This window comes from Poecilia latipinna, unplaced genomic scaffold (genome assembly GCF_001443285.1).
Source record: "Poecilia latipinna isolate Pla-1442-1.1 unplaced genomic scaffold, P_latipinna-1.0 Scaffold829, whole genome shotgun sequence".
NCBI classification, from domain to species: Eukaryota; Metazoa; Chordata; class Actinopteri; order Cyprinodontiformes; family Poeciliidae; genus Poecilia; species Poecilia latipinna.
The window spans coordinates 1-20,735 of NW_015113445.1; the positions used below are offsets into that span (position 1 = coordinate 1).

At 38.8% G+C, this 20,735-nt stretch overlaps 2 protein-coding genes across 2 annotated transcripts; one reads left to right on the plus strand and one right to left on the minus strand.

Moving 5' to 3' along the window:
* Positions 1-1,454: 1,454 nt before the first annotated feature.
* LOC106956570 (uncharacterized) lies at positions 1,455-2,933 on the plus strand (the record flags this gene model as incomplete). The annotated part of the gene is made up of 2 exons (XM_015047489.1): positions 1,455-1,691; positions 2,173-2,933. Coding segments are annotated over 2 exons (918 nt in total), but the record flags the coding sequence as incomplete, so codon positions are not given.
* A 2,853-nt stretch (positions 2,934-5,786) lies between these two features.
* On the minus strand, positions 5,787-15,418 carry chfr (checkpoint with forkhead and ring finger domains, E3 ubiquitin protein ligase). The gene is made up of 18 exons (XM_015047492.1): positions 15,286-15,418; positions 14,327-14,448; positions 13,552-13,651; positions 12,921-13,030; positions 12,775-12,834; positions 12,499-12,687; positions 12,319-12,402; positions 12,015-12,138; positions 11,034-11,188; positions 10,036-10,198; positions 9,718-9,923; positions 9,060-9,179; positions 8,833-8,916; positions 8,603-8,673; positions 8,276-8,363; positions 7,259-7,366; positions 7,099-7,171; positions 5,787-6,907 (listed from the first exon to the last, which is right to left on the minus strand). The coding sequence occupies exons 2-18, from the start codon at positions 14,430-14,432 to the stop codon at positions 6,865-6,867; spliced, it is 1,884 nt and encodes a 627-aa protein (XP_014902978.1). The 5' UTR covers positions 14,433-14,448; positions 15,286-15,418; the 3' UTR covers positions 5,787-6,864.
* Positions 15,419-20,735: the final 5,317 nt, after the last annotated feature.

Sequence of the window (20,735 nt, forward strand, 5' to 3'; positions counted from 1 at the left end):
TGACCAAAAACACTTGGTAAAATTTTTTTTTTTTTTTTTTTTTTTGGCAGTGCAGTTTTCCTCCAGATAAAACTGAAATCATTCCAAAATTCCCATTTTTTTTTTATTGACTCTTAATAAAAAATGATGAGGATTCTAAGAGACATGCGCACAGTTAGTGGCCTCAACTAATCAGCACCCTTTGCTTTTGCAAATGCATCATACACAACTACTGTAAATGCATTGGGAGGCATTCAGCTGTAAAGCTGTCTTCCGTCTGAAATAACAGACTGTCACTTCTTTATATTCCAAACCGTATCTGTCGTTTGATAGCAGAGGATAACGGTAAAAAACCGGCTTATCTCAGTCTAATTCAGTTCTCCAGGCGATGGTTTGACAGTTAAAAACACAGTTTGTACGTCCTTAGCGACGACCATCGGTTGTTGCTCTAGCAGAGATGCGTGCTTGATTTGTTGACGGTCTGTCCGGCCCGGTGCAGGTCATCGACCTTCCTGCTGCAGTTGAGTGCTTAAGAATAATGCCGCCTCTGATATGGAAGCTATTTATGTTGCCTGTTGAACCTTATTTCTGATTTGTTTGTTTACAGTCTTTGGGCAACTCTTGTCTTTTAACCTCTGCTCATTTATTTGCCACATAGCTTCTTCCTTCCTTTCTTGCGTTTGTTTGGTATCCATGAATCCCTGCAGCCAGAGGTTGCAAGTTCAGAAAAAGCAACCAAGAAAAAGTGTAAAATAAATAAATAGAAAAAAAAGTAGGCAATATATATATTCTTTTTTAATTGAGAGATTTGGAAGAAAAAAAGAAAATTAACTTGGATGAACAATGAAAGGCAACATGTTATAATGCAGTGTCATGAAAAAGTGTCACTAAATTGCACACAGCATTTAAACATTATTTTAATTTTATTGATATGTAATGACATTGTCATTAAACAAACAGTGGAGAAAATATTAAAACTGACAATCCCCACAGCATGGAGAGTTTTTCTTTTCACTTTTAAACTTAACGATAAATGAAAAATCCTTCTAAGAAATTTATCACGATAAATGATAAACGATACGATAAATGCCCGACTCGTTTGGCAGGTTAGTTCAGATGAGAGATTAAGTATTGGTAGATTTTTTTCTGTGCCACACTTTTAAAATATTTTGAATATTATTATTTTATTTTATTCAGGGGTCTTATAGCAAATGGAGCTGAAAACAAATGTACGCCACACTTGTCAGATTTTTATTTGAATATTAAAAAAAGGCTTAAAATCATGTCTCTCTTTTCTGCCACTCCGTTACTATCATCTACTTTCTGTTGATTCATGATATAAAATTTAATAGGATGCATTAAGTTTTGCAACATGATAAAACGTGAAAGTTACATAATGTGGACTAATATGTTTGTGTTGTTGTTTGGATTCACTCATATCCATGTCTTACTTGAAAGACTTGTGTGTTTCTTAGCAGCGGGAGAGGTTCCTGCGACACAGTGACACCGGCCCCGGTCCTTCGTGCGACTGGCCCTCAGTGGACCCCAGCACGTCGCCGGCCGGGGCCAGGTCCCTTAAAGAGAGCGTCTGCTCGCGGCCGAGAGCGTGGAGCGTACGCACCTTCCAGGACTTCCTGCCTCCGCTTCCGCAGCTTCACAAGAAGTGGTGCAGCTGGAACTCCACCAGCCCCTTCACCAAGCTGGTGGACAACGTCAGTACTCGGCTCTTTACTGCAGCGCTCCAGAATCAGTTTCACTTTGGGGTGTATCATGAGCATGGATGTTCTTAAAGGGCCGGTTGAGCTCGAATGGATTGATAAAACCCACTAAAAAACTGTTCAAATGTTAACAAATAGTAGTGTCTGCATTTGAGACAATGCTACTGTCATTAAACACTTACTGATGCATTAGCACAAAAAAGTATTTTTCTGTGAATTTTGGCGATTGTGGAATTGCGAAAAACTTGGGATTGATTGATGTAATTTGGCAGTACACAGACAAAAGCCGTTTTGGTTTGATTGATAAAATCATATTTAAGCACACAACTGTTGAAGGTTGTATTTCTGCATCCCTCTGGAATCTAGAGGGCTGCATAAAGATCTGGATTTGAGTTTGACACGTTGTGCTTTACAGCGACTGACATTCTGAGAACCCAGTTTAATATCTTCTAACCTGTCGAATATTTAATTTCAGACGCCATCTGGTTTGATCCCCGACCGTAAAGAAAGCCACAGCAGGAAGGTGTTCTCCGACGCCCACCTGGAGGCCCAGGCGAACACCAGCGTCGTCTCCGACTCCTCCGCCAGCACCGCCTCCTACCCCCTGACGCAGCCCGCACAGCGACAGCACCGCCTCAACTCCACCAGCAACCTGCGCCGCTCCCGCTTCACCGGACCGTGTTTCGGCCTCCTCTCCGAAACAAAAGATCCACCGAAGGGGGGCGGCGTCCCCCCGGGCTGTGTCCTCTCAGAGACCGGCCATGGCTCCTCTTCCTCACCCTGCTCTTCCTCGTCCTCTTCCGCTCAGTGCCACGTCGAGAGCGGAAAGAGGCTGGAGTTCCCAGGCGAGGGCGACCACATCAGCGTGCCGGTGTTCGCCATCTCCGAGGAGGAGGACAGGCAGCCGCTGGTCTCGGCTCAGCACCTGGAGCGGACGAACGGACCGGTCAGGGCGAAGCACGAGAGCAAACGGCCTCCCACGGGCGGCGTCAGCCCCAAGAGGGTCAGGCCGGAGTGGAGGCCGTGGGGGAGTCAGGTGTCGGGCGGCGCCGCTCCGCCAGCTTCGGGAGCGTTCAGCGAGTCGGGGGTGCTGAAGAACGGCCAGCCGTCTGTGAGTCTGTCCACGGGGCTGTGCTCCGTGACAAACCATATGTGACCCGGAGCCAAGGGACGAGACAGTTCTGACAGAGACCTGGATTTATGAACTAGTGGCACTGTGAAAATAACAACAAAAAACACCTTTTTTTTTTTTTCTGACATCAACTTTTACAAACTCCACTCTGCACTGCAAAAATACAAAGTCTTACCAAGTATGTTTGGTCCAGTTTCCAGTGCAAATGTTTTAGTAGACTTGAAATAAAAAGACTAAACTAACTTTAGAGCAAGAAGGAGGAACTTTATTTAAGTCAGTAATTTAATATTGATGGAAAAAGCTTGAGTTATAACTTTTAATACAAAAATTATATTATCAGTTTTATATTCTAACTTTTGTATTAAAAGTATAACTTTTATATTAAAAGTTACCATTTTCCCCCAGGTTGTAACATTAAATGGGAAAATGTCTTGTTCCACTGGCTGATTATTATTTTTTTTTACTTAAAACTAGTATTTTTTCACAAATATTAAAAAATTTTCAGCCATTTCTGTCTGAAAAACTTCTTTTCAGATAGTTTTGTCTTGTTTCAAGCATACTCCGACATTACGCAATACTACAAGAAACCGAACCAAAAACACTTGGTAAGACTTTGCGCTGGGTCATCAGTTCATATATACACATATAAAAAAGCTCTTGGACAAAGAAAAAGCTGTTCATTTTCCAGAGGAACTGACTTTGTTAAAAGCCTGAACGGCGTTTCTTCATTTCTTTTAGCTCCTGTATTTCAGCCGCGGCACTTTCCTGCGGTTCTCCATGTGGTCATCGTCGCTTTTTACCCACAAGTATTATGTAGGTCGTAGATGAATCATTTATATCATTGTCACGTCGGCGTACGCGTTCTCCTGGTAACGGATTATAAAAGGGAAGTTGGAATACTATATAAAGTGAGAATAGAGACCGTTATGTAGTACAGAGCACTTAAACCTTCATATGTAAGTAAAGGTTCAATAAACACGCTACTGTTAACATCTGGTGTTCTTAATTTGGCACAAAAAAAAAAGCTCTTGGATGTTTTGACCGAAATTGTGAACATTCCATGAAGGTTTTATAATTTCTGATAAATTAGAATATCACTGAAAATCCCATTTATTTTATAAATTTTTTTATATAAAATTTATAGAACATGAGAAATGAGTTCCTGTTCCAACATTCCCCAATACAAACGATCGGATGGATCCTCTATGTTCATGGACGATACTTTTACATCGTAAAGCAGAAGGAAATCAAAAACATGCGAGTTCGTTTGGCTGTAAAACAAATTTTAATCATGAACAAAAACGGCAACCCAGACTTCCTTTGAACTATATCAATTTTATTATATTTAAATGATCAGAAGTCAGAGCTACAGGCATTTCAAACAGTTTCAGTACTGTCGACACCATGCCACGAAATGTACATTTCTCAAAGTCCACGACTAACTCCTGCATCTTCCTACTGATCTACGATTCAACTAGAACTTGATTATAATCTAAATTCATTCTTAAAATAGTGCAATGCATCCAAGCGTTACAGGCATTTAGAAAGATTTACATCCACCCCTTACAGAGGAAGCACATGCAGCTTCTCTCCGTTTGTCCTTTTTGAATCCAAACATCTTTCATATGAAATGTGATGAGGTAGAATGAAACCTGCCGATTTACTCCTGAGCATCTTTGTCCGGACATTTCTTTTTTTTTGCAGGAAAATAAAAAAATTACAGCACTCCTCAAAAGCCGCTAATACCAATTCCTGATTGGAGCGGCTTGGGATTGTTAGCTCAGCCGGATCTCCTGTAGCGAATAATTAAAACTCGTCTGCGGGGGGGAATAGATCAGGCTTGTGCCAAGAGGCTGAGCTGCTAAAGAATGCATACCCCAACCCGGCATGAAAAAAAAAAAAAAAAAAATTTAAATATAGAAAACAGTGACCTAAATCCCACACACAGGTAGAAACAGAAAAGTGCCCTTTAACAACTACTTTTTTTTTATTTGCCTCATTGATTTAACAGGCAACATAAAACTATAAGTTACATGTACATCAGAAACTAACAACTTTCTTATACTATAAAGGAATTTAGTTTGTGCTTAAATCTCCATTATATTGTGGAATTAATCTTTCTGTACGATTAAAACCCAGATATTGTAGGCAATTTATTTTCAATACGCCCAGCACAGACTGTCTTAGGATGTTTAATAATGTTTTGAACTTTCTCTTAAACGTGAGAAATTTGAGTAAAGATCATCCATGTCCAAGAAAAAAACAAAACAAATCTGCATAAATTTCAAAAATCAATAAGAAATCCACATTAAACTTAGCCTTTCTAAGGCCTGCTTTAAGCATTTTCTACTTCTTTACATCCATCACCATTTTCAACACACTAATAAACAGAAGATTACTGGTAAGTTTAGTTTTAATATATATATAAAAAAAAACTTTAAATCTACTATATCAGCTAGACAGAAGCTAGAAGAAGCTAAGTGTGATTTGTCCAGTTGTTACTACATTAATAATCTGAGATATTGATAGTCTCAAAGAGGATGTCAGTGCACTTCTGCTTTCCCCCCACCCATTTTCCAAAGAAAGTTTCAAAATAAAAAGTGTTGTGTACCTGAGGAGCGATGAGAGAAAAATCAACAGAGATCAACGCTCTGATGAGAGAGGTAAGACCAATGCGAGTAACTGAGTGCATGCCGCGTCTCTTATTGGCTTGATCCGTCTAAGAGTTTCCCGTAAACGCAGCCGAGAGTCGCAGCTGCTTTGACTTCGCGTCGCTTTTCTTCCCTGAAGTTCTACAGAAGGAAGCAACGCATTTCATCACACAGATTAGCCCTTACTACACGGCAACAACATAATCCTGTACAGATATCACACTGGATCACAATGTGTTAGAGTTTTAGTGTGTTTTTGTTGTTTTTTTTTTTGCCTGGAAATGCAGTGATATAAGCAGGGGGAAAAAAATCCCTAAGAGGTAATACTTAACCGGTTAATGCTAGCAACATATAGCATTGTGATGGACTATTTTAGACTGAAAATACTTTACTGCTCCTGTTCCGGTGACCCTTATAGGTGCATCTGAATAAGTTGGAAGAGTAAGGTAATTTAAGTAATTCAATTTGAAAACTCATATGACACACTTTTTTTCTTTCCATATCCTTTTAGCAATCATCTTTTGTGGGTTACTTTCAGTCAAAACAGTCAGTGCATTTCTGCTGGTAGTCATTCTGAGTGATTGTGTTTGGCATAACATCAAATCAGAAAATATTGCAAACGACCAAAACATTTTTTCATTTTTCCCACAATTAATTTTTGGGTTTTCGTTCATTTCAACCTGCATTTTGCTAACCCCCCCCCAAAAAACAAAAAACAAAACAAAAAACAAAAAAAAAAAAACGCTGAAATACATAGAGTAATGAATCTTTATCTTCCAAGACTTTGACTTTTTAAGTAGAATTAGTGAAATAAATGAATACGATTGTAATTTACTTAGTAAAGATATTTTACATGATTACTTAGATGTAATGAGTAATGGAAATCCCTGAATAATAATGTTAGCATATTGGGAAAATGATACAAAATAATTTTCTCATGAAGAAAACAGGGGAAAAAAAAAAAAAAGACGACTTGTTTAGCATGCGTACATATCCCTCTTCCATACACAAATAGCTTCTAATCTAACAAAAAAATTGAAGTTTTTGTTGCCCAGGGTGACAGCGGCATTAACAAACACCATTAACCATTTCACCACCTAAACAAATGATTCCTTTACCAGATATCGGCTGTTTCGGGGTGTTTATTCTGAGCAACAGCAACTTGTACGAGTGAAAAGACCTTCACTTGAAGGGAATAATCTGAATGTGCATAGATACCATTCTCCTGAATATCTGTGGGGAACACGGTCATTGTTGTAAATGGACACTGATTGTTAATATGTGCATTAGGCAATTGCATAAGGCGTGTCGTCCATGTCGGGCAGAGCGAAACGCATCGAGATCGTGTTTCACATGTGCATTTGACGCAGAAGAACCGGCTGCTTCAGCTCTTGAAACGCGTCTGTTCACATATGTGGTTGAATTTCCTGAAATGATGAAGGGAAGAATTAGCTTTGCATTCAAGAAGCACAGAGAAACATCTTACCCTGGTGTTCAGACAAAAAGAAAAAAAGAAAGGGTTTATACAAGGTCTCCCTCTAGCGGTCGTATAGGGATAAGACATGCACCAAATTCTGACATCAAACTATGGTTGCTGAAGAAGCGACACGGGACTTACACTGCGTGATGCGCCTTCACCTGCGTGCGGCAGTTTCGCCCCCAGTAACAGTCGGGACGAGATGTCACAGAAGCTGAGGATGAACGAATGTTACTGGAACGCAGTGAAAGTGTTTGAAATGTACAAGAAAAGAAAATCCGCAGCTTTACAAAGTTCAGACCTGGCAGTTCAGACGGAGGGATGTTCTGTCTGTACTTGTAGGCCAGCTCCTTGAAGGCTCGCAGGCCGCAGCAGGAACACAGCAGGGTGTCCGCAGAGATGCGACAATCTGAACGAGACGGTCAGCACTCATCATCATCATCAAAACGAGAGCGCCAACGTGTTCTTGAAAAGGGCATTTTGTGAATTTAGACAAGAAGTATTCGAACTGTTTGAACTTGTCCATGTTTTCTTATTACACAAACGTCGACGTGTCTTATTGGGATTTTATTCAACATGTTAACATATTATTCACTTAGTTCTGCTGCAGGGCAGCAGTCATTTTTAAGAGGAACGAAAAGAATATAAAGTAGTGGTGAAGCGATTAATCATTTATCCATTTAATCGTCAACTAATTTTAGCGACCGATTAATTGTTAACTGCAGTATACAGACTCAAAAAGGAAAAAAGGCACAATTAGAGCAGCAATTAAGCCAAAACTGTACAAATAAACATTTTGCATTAAAGATAAAAATAACACCCTTTTTCTGGAAATATGTTTTAGCCTAAACTCCTCCAGCGGTATACCATTAGTTTCCCCTGTTTCAGATCTTCAGATTGCATTTTAGGCAATGAAAAAAGAGCTGAATCTTATTTGCATCTTTTATTGTATTTTTAATATTGTATAAAAAAATGGTTTTAAAAAAATCTGTAAAATGTTTTTTATTCAAATAATCAACTAATCGTCAGAATAAATTGATTACTAAAATAATAGTTAATTGAACCCCTAATATAAAGTTACCAATATCTGAAAAGTGTGGCATGTATTTGTAATTAGTGCATCATCATTACTTTGACTAGGTCACTCTAATGGCTATGTTGTCTGGCCAGTCTGTTGTTCCTGTTCCTCCTTAATTTTACCTTCTCTTTTTCCTACTTCGTGAAAGTAACCCAAAAAGAAGCAGGGTAAAAAAAAAAAAAAAAAAAAAAAAAAAAGATTCAGTGAGCAGCAATAAAGAACTTTGATGTGCGGAGTCACCTGTCAGGAGAAACTTTCCCTCCTGTAAGTCCTGCAAAGACTCCTGGAGCAGATCTTTCCATGTCTTCCCCTTAGCAGAAAGGTAGTTCTGGTGAAAATATAAAATCAATACACTAAATATCATAACACATTGATATGTGGATTTCATATCCAGACATCATGCAAATTCAAAGTAGATCCTGCAGTCAGAAGTTCTATTCCACTTTGGTGTGCATACAAATTAGCATTTAAAAATTATGCTTTTAAAAAACAAACAAACCAACAACTCTGATTTAAAACAAAAAGAGCAGAGTAATGATAGAAACAAATAATAAAGGGTCTACTTACTTGTAGAACCTCTGACTCGTATGCGTTGTTGTTCAGCACGCCGTCCAAACACTTTTCAGTCAGATTAAGCTCTTAAAAAAAAAAAAAAAACAGGTGAAAAGGTCACTGGTCACAAAGCGTTTTTAATAGAAACGGAGAAAGTTGGAGCTTAGTGTTCAACTAAAGACAACGCAGTCGATCAAATCAGTAAACCACACATATGTTAAATGATGAACGGCTGTGACACACACCACTGAATGGAGCCAAGCAGCCATGGCAGCCAATCCTCTGGCAGCCCCAGTACATGTGGCAGAACGGACTCTGGCACAGCATACCTGCCAACACGCAACATATGAAGGTTTTTACACAGCTGAGCTTCATTTATCACGATCTGTGCAGTTATAAGGCACACATTTTTATTAATCAACTTATTTTTAAAAGGTAAAAAGAGGGACGAACAGGTGATGGGACAACTCACATTGCTGAGCGATAACTTGCTGCTGGTTGTTGAGCTCGGCCCGCCGGTCTGGCATCGGCTGGAGGCAGCAGGTGCAGATGAGGTGGCGGCCCTGAGGGGGGCAGCAGTACTCCTGAGGTGCTGTGCAGCAGAGGCAAGCAAAGGAGCTTCAGACGTGTTACAGACTGGTTGCTATAGTGAGCTTCAAGCTTAAAACTAAATATCCTCCTGAAATATTACCTTTTGAAAAGTTTGGGATCAGAATTTGTTGGTCTTGACCTAAATAAAATGTTATTCTGTAAAATTTGGAAGTAAGAATCAAAAACTAAAAATTGCGACAAAAATTATGTAAAACAAAAAACAAGTTTATGTAAATTAATTGTCCCAATTTTCCTCCGTTTTGTCCTTCATTGTTAGAAAATGTCCCGTTTGGCCCGTTACATTATTTTACAGATTACACACTTGAAATCTACAAAAATTAGCCTGATTTCATTCTAAATAACAAATATGCTGCACCTGTAATAACATTCCAGCACCAGCAGCTGTATTCCCACTTTAAGTAAATCATTAGATTATTATACATATTATCTTTAGGATTTTGGGGAACAGACTGCGACATTTTAACTCAGAGTTCAAACTGTTTGAACGTCACACCAGCCGGCGCCTAATCTAGACTCACCGTCAGCTGAGGGTCGATCGGAGGACGTGGAGGGCTGCTCTCCGGCCGGCCTTGCTGCCCCCTCCCCACACTCAGGTGTGGGAGGAGGCTGGACAGGTGGCAGAGTTGGAAGACCAGTGAACCAATAGTTTGAGCTCGAAGCAAACAGAACTTGGCCCATATCCCGCATGTAGCCTGGACACTGCCTGCACATCAGAAGGGGCTGACTGCAGGGAAAGAAATGCACAGCAAAGGTGAGTAAAGACCAAGGAAATAAACATGCTTCTCTGGTTTAGCTTAGCTTAGTGGTGTTTTTGTTGTTGTTGTTTTTTTTTTTACCTAATATCTGAAGAGTCGCTGTCATTGTCAGACAGCTCAAAGAGGTAATCTGAACTGCCCTCCTCCTCAGAGAAGGAACGTTCCACTTTGGGCTGCAACATGTCCTGAGTGATCTTGTTTTGGCTGTTCATGCTCTTCAGGTCTTCCTCACTGCGACTCTTCTCTGTAAGACAGAGAGAGAGAGAGGCGCGCTTCGGGTTTAGAAACACAATCTTGAGCTAAGCACATCTTGGTTTCTCGTAGGGCTGGAAGATAAATCGCTTTTTGAAAATGTAATTTTTGAAAAATTTGGAGTTTTCTTCTTTTTTTCCCCCACAAATGCGCTCCTTTGTTTTCCGTACTTTAGAAACACCCAAGGCCGACCGTCTTATTTGACAAGCGTGTTTCACAGCTTCTATTTATTTGGACTTTCAATTCACATCAACTCCACAACAGAACATTAAGTTTTTTAATAATAATAATAACAAAAACAATATAATAAATAGTAATATAGTATACCAATAATAAAAATAACAATAATAATAAAAAACAACAATATGACGAGAATAAAGTCAGAATATTACAAGAATAAAGCCATAATGCGAGAAAATATACTATCATGAAAAAAGTACAAAATATATTCACATCTGCATTTGGACTTCAGTATTGCTCTAAATATATTTTTAAATTAGCCCTTGATGTGAAATTTATAAATGTAATGTCGATATAATTTCGAAATTTGGATATATAATTTAACAAAAGCTTTTTTCTGAGAATTACTTTGTGTCAAGCTTTAAGGGGTTAACAAAATTTCTCGTAGCCGAGCCCTAATATTCTGTCGTACGACTCATAGAAGAGACGATTTAAATAAAAGCCAGTTTTTCGAAATATTTTAAAAAATGAGAGGGAAAATAAAAACACTTAAAATTGGAAATCGAGAAAAGAAGTTTTATTTTTAGGCCACATCGCCCAGCCCTAGGCTCTTGTGTCATTACATGTCATGATGCTTATGTGCAAACCTGGATGCTGGATGAGGTAGGCCTCCACCAGGTCGTTCAGAATGCGGTTTTTACAAATCCTCTCCACGGGGCAGCGGCAGGTGGGACACAGCGACGAGCGCTCCATCCAGCCAGAGTAGCAGGCGGCGCAGAAAACATGCATGCAAGGCTGTAAGCTGAAGGCACAAAACAATGGAGCCAAATATATAACTCTGACATAAGCGCAAGTGACACGCCAGACCAAAAAGAAATAAAAAATTCAATCAAGGACCTTAAGTGGTATGCACAGACATTTTGAGGGACAGGAGCTCAAATGGGGAAAAAAAAGGCCCCTTTTCCTGGCCAGAGTGAGATTTATTACATGAAGTCTCATTGGGCAAAACTACAAAAACCTGGGGGACAAGCAACGTGGGTTATTAAATCTAAAAACGTGCTACATTGGGTCTCACACACACAAACACAATACTACTGAAGCCAAGAGCGGACGGCTCTGCATAATCTTTATCGAGATTAAGTTAATTTCCCGACGTTTTTCTTGAAATATTGAGTTATCCTTCAAATGAGAGCCACAGCAATCAGGTTTAACACACACAACAAACATCTCACGATCAACTCGTTATGTCGAGAAAAACATCAGGAAATTAACTTATCTCGAGAAAACCATTGGTAAAGGAACTCTTTATGACACTAAAATTAGCAATTAACTCATTGTCTCCAGAAAACCCATCAATAAAGTAACTCACTATGTAAAGAAAATTAGAAACTGACTTCTTTTCTCCCCAAAAAAAAAAGAAAAAAAAAAGGAAAAACAGGAAATGAACTCATTATCTAGAGAAAAGCATCTGGAAAAAGTATATGCAGTAAGTTCTGTCTTGGCTTCCATGCAATACATTGTAAAAAATAAAGACATTTCAGAAGGACACTTTTTTTTTTGTCCAGATGAAAAGGGTAGCCCCATCTGGAGTCCATCTGTCCCTGAGGACCTTTCTTCTGACTTCTCACCTGATGCAGTCATGCAGCAGGTCCTGGCAAATGACGCATGTCAGCGACTCCTCCATCTTGTCCGTTTTAGTCTCTTTCACAGGCAGTTTAGACAGAACATCCCCCTTAGCTGATCCCGTCACATCTGTAAAAAGGGTACGTGTTCAGCACAAATCAGAGTCTGTAAAAACATTGGCATTTGTCATCAAAGTTAACCCTGACTTTTTACAAGTTGTCTGGTTTCACTTACAAAAACATTCCACATACGACATGAGGAGGAAAAACAGACAAACAGATGCACAGAAAAACAAAATGAGAAACCGACCATCATCTGTTCTCCTCCTTTTGCATTCTGGCTCCCGGTTGCCTGAGTGTTCTTCTACTGCTGAGGCTCCATCCTTAACTTGGCCTGGTAAGACCAACACGTGTCAAAAGTTACTTGATTAAAAAAAAAAAGAAAAAAAAAAGCATCAATCAATCGATCAAAAGAAAAAACACAACGTACCCAAAGCAGAAGAAGCTGATGAAACGGGGGCTTTAGACAAGGGTTTCTTAATACAAAAGTGGGAAGTGGAGGTGGAAGGCTGAGGCTCCTCCTGAGTTGGATCCAAAGGAGCTCTAGTGAGCATTACGGGTTCCACAGAGAAGGCCATCTCTGAAGCCAGAACCGGAAAAAGACTGCAGGCTGGCCTCTCTGTGTGCATGTGGAGATGGGAAACTATCAAAACAGACTCGCAATACAACGAGCCCCTTGTAGGACGTTATCCAACTAACTACTCACTACAACTGTCTTCTGGAACAGCGGCCTCCATGTTTAAAGAGTGGTAAACATAGGCGATGTCTAGAGAGTAACAAGATGTGCTGTGAGTCTTTTCTATTAAAGGCCTGCAGAAATAAATGAGCATAAGCAGATTCTGAGCTGCTTACTTTGATCAGGGTCACTCTTCCTGTACACAAAGTAGATGACATCACCGTTCTGCAGCACATGAGTCTGCTTCCTGACCACTTTGGACGAGTTGATCACTGTGCCGTTAGTGCTGCAGAAAACAGTTCAGAGATGCAACAAGTCAATGCAGCATATCTTCTCTCATTTAGAAAATATTAAATCCAACTCATATGAAAGTATAAAATATTACCAAGTCTTTTGGTGTTTTTTTTTAAGCCACAAAGTTTAGGAAATATAAGGCCTTCTTTAAATGAAGGAAAACTCATAAGCAAAGTCTGGAAATATAATTATGGTGGCTTCCAAAAGTATGTACACCCCTGGCGCTTAACCCCCTGCCCACATTTTTTCACATTACATTCAAAAACATATTTTGTTGCGATTTTTTTTATATAGAGCACAATGTTTAACCTGAGGCTCATGTCACTTTTGCCCCTCCATAGTGAATGTTAAAAACTTAAACCAAAAATTATATGAGCATGAAGGAAATTATGATTTTTTAACAAAACGTTCTAATTCCACAGAATGGCAGTAATGGTATAAGGAAGTTAAGGAAATGGTAGATGGCGCTAAATATAGGGTAGAATTTCATTTGAAACTCTTGGGGTACAGTACCTCGTGTCTTCAAGCCAGACCAGCCCTGAGTGTTCATCTTTTACTATCTTGCAGTGCTCCCCGGAGACAAGTTTATTGGATGGAAAGGACAGATAGCAGCCTGAAAAAAAAATAAATAAATAAGAAAAAAGTGTTTTTAGGAAACACTATTTTCTTATCCAAAACTTTTTTATGCTTCAAATTGTTAGTTTTATCATAAATGATATAGAAACATATAGTTAACAATTCTGTCAAAACAAACCCACCTTGCACCTAAAGACTAAGTTGCCATGACGTGTTTGAATTTTATTACCCAGACATTGGCTAATTTATGCAATCTTTGCAAACCCCAATGGCTTTGCATAGCACAAAAAGAAAAAGTAGATTCCCATAATCTCTCAACCACAAAGCACACACAGAGGGATATATAGCCCTAACCAGCTCTAAAGCAAAACTCATAAAAAAAAAAAAAAAAAAAAAAAATCTACTTAATATTCTACACGCATGTTGTCAATAGACATCTTTTGTTCTCATCACAAGGGGCTGTCTAAGTTAGGGGCACTAAAGGAGGCTTTGTGATTTCAAGGGGGAGGTTATAAAGGCTCCAGACACTGACAGAAACGTCTACAGCGCAGAAAGGGCCGTCTTCTCTTAATGGGGACTTTAACTCGGTGAGAGCAGTTTTGAAAGCTGGGATAAACACTAGCCGTTTCTAACACAAATTAGAAATAGAAAATGAGACGTCTTAGTCCGTTCCAAAAAAAAAAAAAACACACACACAAAAAACCTTTTCTACCTTTTTTTCTGCCAACTGTACATTCCTTAGTGAAAAGCAGAACCGTTTCATTGGAGTCCACTTTGACTAGCTTCCCCCATGGCCGACCACTGCTGTAGCTCTCCATGTCTCAATGGCTGACCCTGAGGAGACGATCAGAAAATACGTTTAGAGATTATATGTAACACATTTACCATTTCTTTTTGGAATGTATTGCTTAGAGAAATGACATAGTGCAACAAACAGAAAGTGAAATTAAACACATTTCAGAATGTAAAATGTTTACTACTCAATATAGGTTATTGAATGGCAACCTAGGATTTTAAATCTCCACACTAAATCTATATGTGTGATTTATTGAGGCTTACTACAGTGAAGCAACATAACTTTACTACGTTTAACCATGCAGCTATTTTTAAGTCATGTTTTCCTAAATAATAACAGTAATAGTTGGACATTTTTAACTCAACTTGATCCAGCCAAAAAACACTAGATTTTTTATTTTATTTTATTTTTTAGCAAAAACACAGCTGAGTGGCCAGCTCAATTGTTTCCATAAATTGTGAAATTTATGGAAAGCCGACGTCATGACCAGACTTTCTACGTTGACAAAAAAATATCATCTAGAACGACAGAAAACGAGCAATTTACCAGACAGAATTAGATACGAATTGTAGTTACATTCTGTTTTACATTAAAAAAAACATAAACTGACTACATTACAGCTTTCAGCTGTTTTAACTTCGTGATAAACTAAAACAAAGTCACAGTTACTCCAACTGCCAAACACCAACGCTTCAAAAAGTTTTCGCCTAACGTGTTATTAGAGCAAATAACGAAACCCAAACAACTCTGCTCAATGCTAAGCTAACCAGACTACTAGCATTAGCATCTGTGGTCTAGCAAAAACACACCAGAACCGTCCTCTCAGACCAGCAGCTCTGTACCGCTACATTTCTGTCCCACAGGTCTTAGTTTACCATGAAACGCTCGGTGTGATGTCCCAGCAGTGTAGTATTAAACAGCTACTCCTCCTTATATTCCGGTTAGATCTGAAAAACGAAGCACTTCCTGGCAACATGGACCGTCGTCAGCTGACTGAGGAGGGGCTAGCGTACCTTATTTAGAGTGGGTTGCAGGAATTCTATGGCAAGGTGTTATAAGATTTAATTTTAAAAATCGTCTGCCTTCTCATTATGTAGCACTTGTACCAGTAAAAATTAAAAATAAAGCTATCAACAAGTGCATTACTATAGTAGGAATTATATTTGAAGGTATCAATTATTATAAATGACTAATAATAAAATAATACTTAAATTTGTACTTAAATTTGAGATATCAGTAGTGGCGCTCCAACTAGTCAAAATAAAACACATATTGATGAGGAATGCCTTTGGGTTATTTTAAAATCCCTTCAAAGTGTAAGAATCTAAAAATCAACATACCAGCTATAACTCACTTCATACTTTCAAGGAAAAATATCTTGTTTTCAATTCATGTGCGTTAGTTTTACACCTATCCACAAATACATTCTTCCTATCTCTAGTGAAAACTACAGATAGCCGAAACAACATTTTTACAAGGATAAGCTCATTTTAGAAATCTAATTCAATCGTTGCTATTTATAATTCTTATTTAAGAGAGTAAAAAAGAAACTTTTTTCCCCCCAAGAAAGATATGTTTTTCTATTTCTTCCTTGACGTTTGTAATTCTGAGAAAATAACAAATTCGCACTGGATCTGTCAGCAGGATCTGCCAGGGTTGGTTCAGTGATTTGTTAAACTCTCTTCTGCTTTGTCACCAATCACCATGAATGCTTAAACTAAGAACGTTACACACCAAACACACAACCTAAACAGCTGTTGTAAAGCTAATCCCAAGTGAACCTGTGCTTAAAAAAGCCCAGTTTGCCTGCAACAAGCTGGAAAGGAACAATAACCTACGGGAAACAATGCATGTGTCTGTACAATGACGAATGAGGGAAAACCCAAGTCATTGCAACACAAGAAAACTGATTGCAAAGGCTTTTGTTCTGTTGTTGTTAATTTATTTCAAAAGGGACAATGCCTATCATAAAATAATATGTCACTGTTAGCCATAAAGGGTAGTTTTCAATTGTAGCTCCTCATTGCAGAGCAACACAGGCAAAAAAACGAGCTTCTTCCATAATAATAATAATAATAATAATAATAATAATAATAATAAATCTCCCACAATGCAATTCTGCAGCAGGTTACATATAATTTAAACAATCCACTCTTTATAAATTATTCCCAAAGTCCACGTCTTTAAGCTAGTCTTTGCTGTGACTGCCGTGTGATTTATTTACCAACATACCAATAAAAAAATATTCTATTTGTTAGATTTAAGTTCAAAATAACTACTAACTATATTTTAAACTTATTACAATGGTGAGAGTCATATATTCTGTTCTTCCCTGGAATACAGAGTCTCACAGAGTTAGAAATGTAAAGTCAAGAGAAATCCCTGGAGGTGGCAGCACCTTCATGAAGTCCAGCAGCTCCCCATATCTGGTCCTGCCTCTCATCCATCATCGGGGTAATGATTACCTCCAGGTGCAGCCAAATTTCAGGCCTGTCTTCCTCAAGGTACCTCAGGGATTTCCTGAAAATCCTCAGGTGCTACAAGGTGGAATGTGGAAAAACAGAGAGTCAAGAAGACGGAAAGCAATGATGCAGCGTTCAATTCTGTCACACAACAGGAAACTTATACTGACTTCAAAGCTGTGTGTGTCTTGATTCAGCCTAGGTCATCGGGAGTACAGATGAAAAGACCATCTTCATCATCACGTGCTTCTTTTCTTTGAGGGAAACCAGGGTGACATTTAGAGCATTTAGAGGTTTATCTGTTGGTTACGGCTCATCAGCAAACCTGAGATTGTCATTGTTCAGTATCCAAACTACACCCCTGCTCTGTTTGTAAAACTCATTTCTGACACAGAATAGGACACAGCTTCTCCTGGATGTAGCGCTTCTCCAATTCCTCTTTAATGTTTCATGGAACTGCTGACTTTCTTATGGTAGAGTGATATTTTGTTTTTCAGGCACAGCTTGAACAATATGTATGTATATATACCTATGCAGCCTTTATTTAACCAGATATGTCTTGTTAAGTTTCAGGGTAAAAGCGTTTTGCATTTTGACCAAAAAGTCTAAACCGGTTCTTATTTGACCTCAGCACTTTCTATCACAGTTTTTGTGTCCCTTGCATTGCATAAACAAGGTTTTGTTTGGCTCTTTTTAAATAATAAAAAAGCAAGGTTTCTTTTTCTTTCCATTCCTCCATATAGACCAGATTTGATATGGACCAACGCCCACATCAACCAGTTCTCAATTCTTCTAATCCGTAAATGGTTGTCAAATACAAATACAAGCCATATTCACCAAATTTGTAATCATAAAGAAGAATTTTCCTTTCTTCTACTTAGCTTATCACAAAAACTATTAATAAAAAAAAATTGAACTGTGGTTAAAGGGGTTTGAATACTTGTGCAAGGCCCTGTAGGTCTTGTAAAGTTGTCAAAGTCAAGCAAATGATGACACTGTCTGCAGACCGAGGCTCTTCTGCTGCATTTTCACACGTAATCATTCGTCTATCTGCATCAGTTCGACCCTCATTATCTTCCAGTGTCTGGGAGATAAGTCACTGTTCATTCTTGCCAAAATAAATGAGATATTTCACACGCCCTACATAAATCTTGGATGCTGTAGAAAGAAAGGAATAAAGAAAGAAAGAAAAAAAAAACACTTAGGAACTGCATTTCTCTGGTCATGAAGAAAAACAATGCTTCCCACTCATCTGTTGATTGTTAGAAAGCCTATGTTAGCTTTAATTTTAGTCTATTAAAGTATTTCACTTAAAGACAAATCCAGGAACACAGTTGATTTTAACCAGTGTTGTGAAATGTGGGATAAAACAGCAGAGCTATTTTATCGTTTCAGGGTTTCATTTCTACTTTCTCAAAGAGAAACTTTAATTACTGTGATATATGATCTGCCATTTGTGCTTATGAAGTTTTTATCATCATCCTCCCTCTTATGCTGTTTCAGTGGGTAAATACACCAAGCCCAGAATGCCAGTCAAGATTTACTGCAAGCCATTAATCCATACTTAATAAAACAGATTATAACCGAACATAAATCAAGAGCAAACTTGACCTAAGTGGATGATATTCCAGGATCCTGTATCCTAATATTTAATATTTCAGGCTTCAAATTCACAAACAAAGAGACAGGAGTGATTAAGTTGTCAGCAAATGTACAATTTATTTGCTAATTTTAGGGAGTAATAATGTGAATAATACAGTCCGACAATATCTCTTGGCAGTTTTTGGAGTGTGAGCACTTCACGTGATTACAGTGTTTGAAATCCATATGAAAAGTGAAGCACATTAATGGAAAACGGTACAAACTGTCCAGGCAGACTAGATTTCAACATCATGCTGAAGAATCTTTCTTCTTTTCGGGAACAGAATAAAGGTTTTTCTGGTTCATGTTAGCTGCTCAGTGACATTTAACTTTGGAGGATGGACTGTCCTTTGGCTGAACATGCAAATAAGCAAACTGACATTTGTTCTCTGCACAAATAACAATTTTTATCATCTGTTGTTTTTATCCACAAATATGCACTTTGTACCTTTTCTTAATTATCCTACTCAGTCACTATTAACTGGAGTTTATTATTTTTAATATCTGCACACTATTTTCTTGTGCTGTAAATTTGCCCTTACAGCATAACCTATTATTTCTACTTCTGTTTTTCTGTGTTTTATTTTTGTCTACAGGTTTCACTTTTATAGTGGTGAATTACCACACTGGAGGACATTGAGGGTTATTTCTATTCGAAACATTCAACTAAATCATTAAAGTTGAATAAGTAAAGTTAAAATCCCTGTGACTGTAAAGTCCTGCTTTTGCATCACTACACAGAACTAGTGTAGAAAATTAATCTTCAAAGGCCTTTGAGGGCCAAGAAACTCACACTAAGCTTTTCATAAAAAAACATGTTGCTATAATCTACCAAACTCTAACCATAAAGTATTCAAGTTTAACTTTGACAGTATGACCTACTGGGAGCTATCAGGGAACAATCCTCTCTGGTAATTGTGGTGGAGGCAGCGCAATGGTTACACATACCCATTTATAGCACAATTTCTCATTTTGTTGAATACTCACCCCATATAAACACTGAAAGCTTCTTTACTATCTCTATAATGTGGTTTAATCTCACAGTCATTCATTTTTTAGACCTAGTCATTAAACGTGTATAACCAATGTCCATGTAGAAAAACAAAATGAATCTGTTGGAACTTACTTACAATTTATGCTGAGTAGGAAAAACAAAAAACATAGCAGATTTTTTCAGTCAAATTATAAGAGGGCAGGTCTTTTCTTATATAGTGTGTCTCTAATAGAAATAGCAAATGAGTCTTTAATGCAGGCCTAATGTCAGCAAAGCCCCATCTAGTCCATGGCAGTGCATTATTAATGTTCAGTGTGCGGGCTTCTGAGCACAGGGGCCTCCATTCACTAATGGCTTCATTCCTCATTGTAAGATGTCTGCGCGAGCCTGCTTCTCTCACACACACGCACACACACGCACACGCACACACACACACACACACACACACACACACACACACACACACACACAAAGATGCACCCGCGCAGTTTATCCTTTAAGCACAATTATTAGCCTCGATGTTATTCCGCTAAACCTCCACAGATCCTCCGATAAGATCACGAGAGGCTAAAGTGAACGCCGCTCGTTGAAAGCCACGCCCTCAGCCGCCACGTCAATCAGGCGTTTCCTAATTGGATCAAAGATTACTCGTGGCAGCTGTATAAAACATCAAACGAGTGATTAAATGAAATAATGAGAAAATAATAATTAAAAAAAAAAAAATTAATGTTGCCAAGTGGGAACGGAGGCGAGAGAGCGCGCCAGGAGCGTGATTCCGCTGTGTTCACCGAAATTATCTCTCGGCGGCTCCAACTAATTGCTGGAGGATGTCCTCTTAACTGAGTGTGAAAAGCTGTGTCTAATTACTGCAACATTAATCAGGCATTAGCATGTTATCACAAGGTTAACTTATCTGAAGGGGGCCCAGAAGCAGCTGGAGGTGCCATTCATCCGCGGTTGCACCGGGCCGGCTGGGCCACCAGGGGTAGCGCTTGTTCTTCCTATGAACCACAATCACACACACATCCACACACACACACACACCATCCCTTCCAGCCCCCCAACTCTTCAAACTGTGAGCTGAAATCAGAGGCAACCATGTTGGACTGCACTGAGTGAGCAGCACTCACGGCTGAGATTGCTCAGTGTGGGATGGGAACGTCCACAATCAATATGAGCTATTTCCTGCTCAGCCTGCAGCTGACATGGGTACATTTATGCTAAAGGG

What these genes read in the sequence shown, in the direction of transcription:
- chfr (XM_015047492.1), bottom strand. Translation starts at nt 14,432, where the DNA reads ATGGAGAGCTACAGCAGTGGTCGGCCATGGGGGAAGCTAGTCAAAGTG. An exon ending in AAGGAGGAGAACAGATGATG is followed by an intron (nt 12,139 to 12,318) that starts GTCGGTTTCTCA and finishes CCCTTTTTACAG; the next exon opens with ATGTGACGGGATCAGCTAAG. An exon ending in CTACCTCATCCAGCATCCAG is followed by an intron (nt 10,199 to 11,033) that starts GTTTGCACATAA and finishes TCTGTCTTACAG; the next exon opens with AGAAGAGTCGCAGTGAGGAA.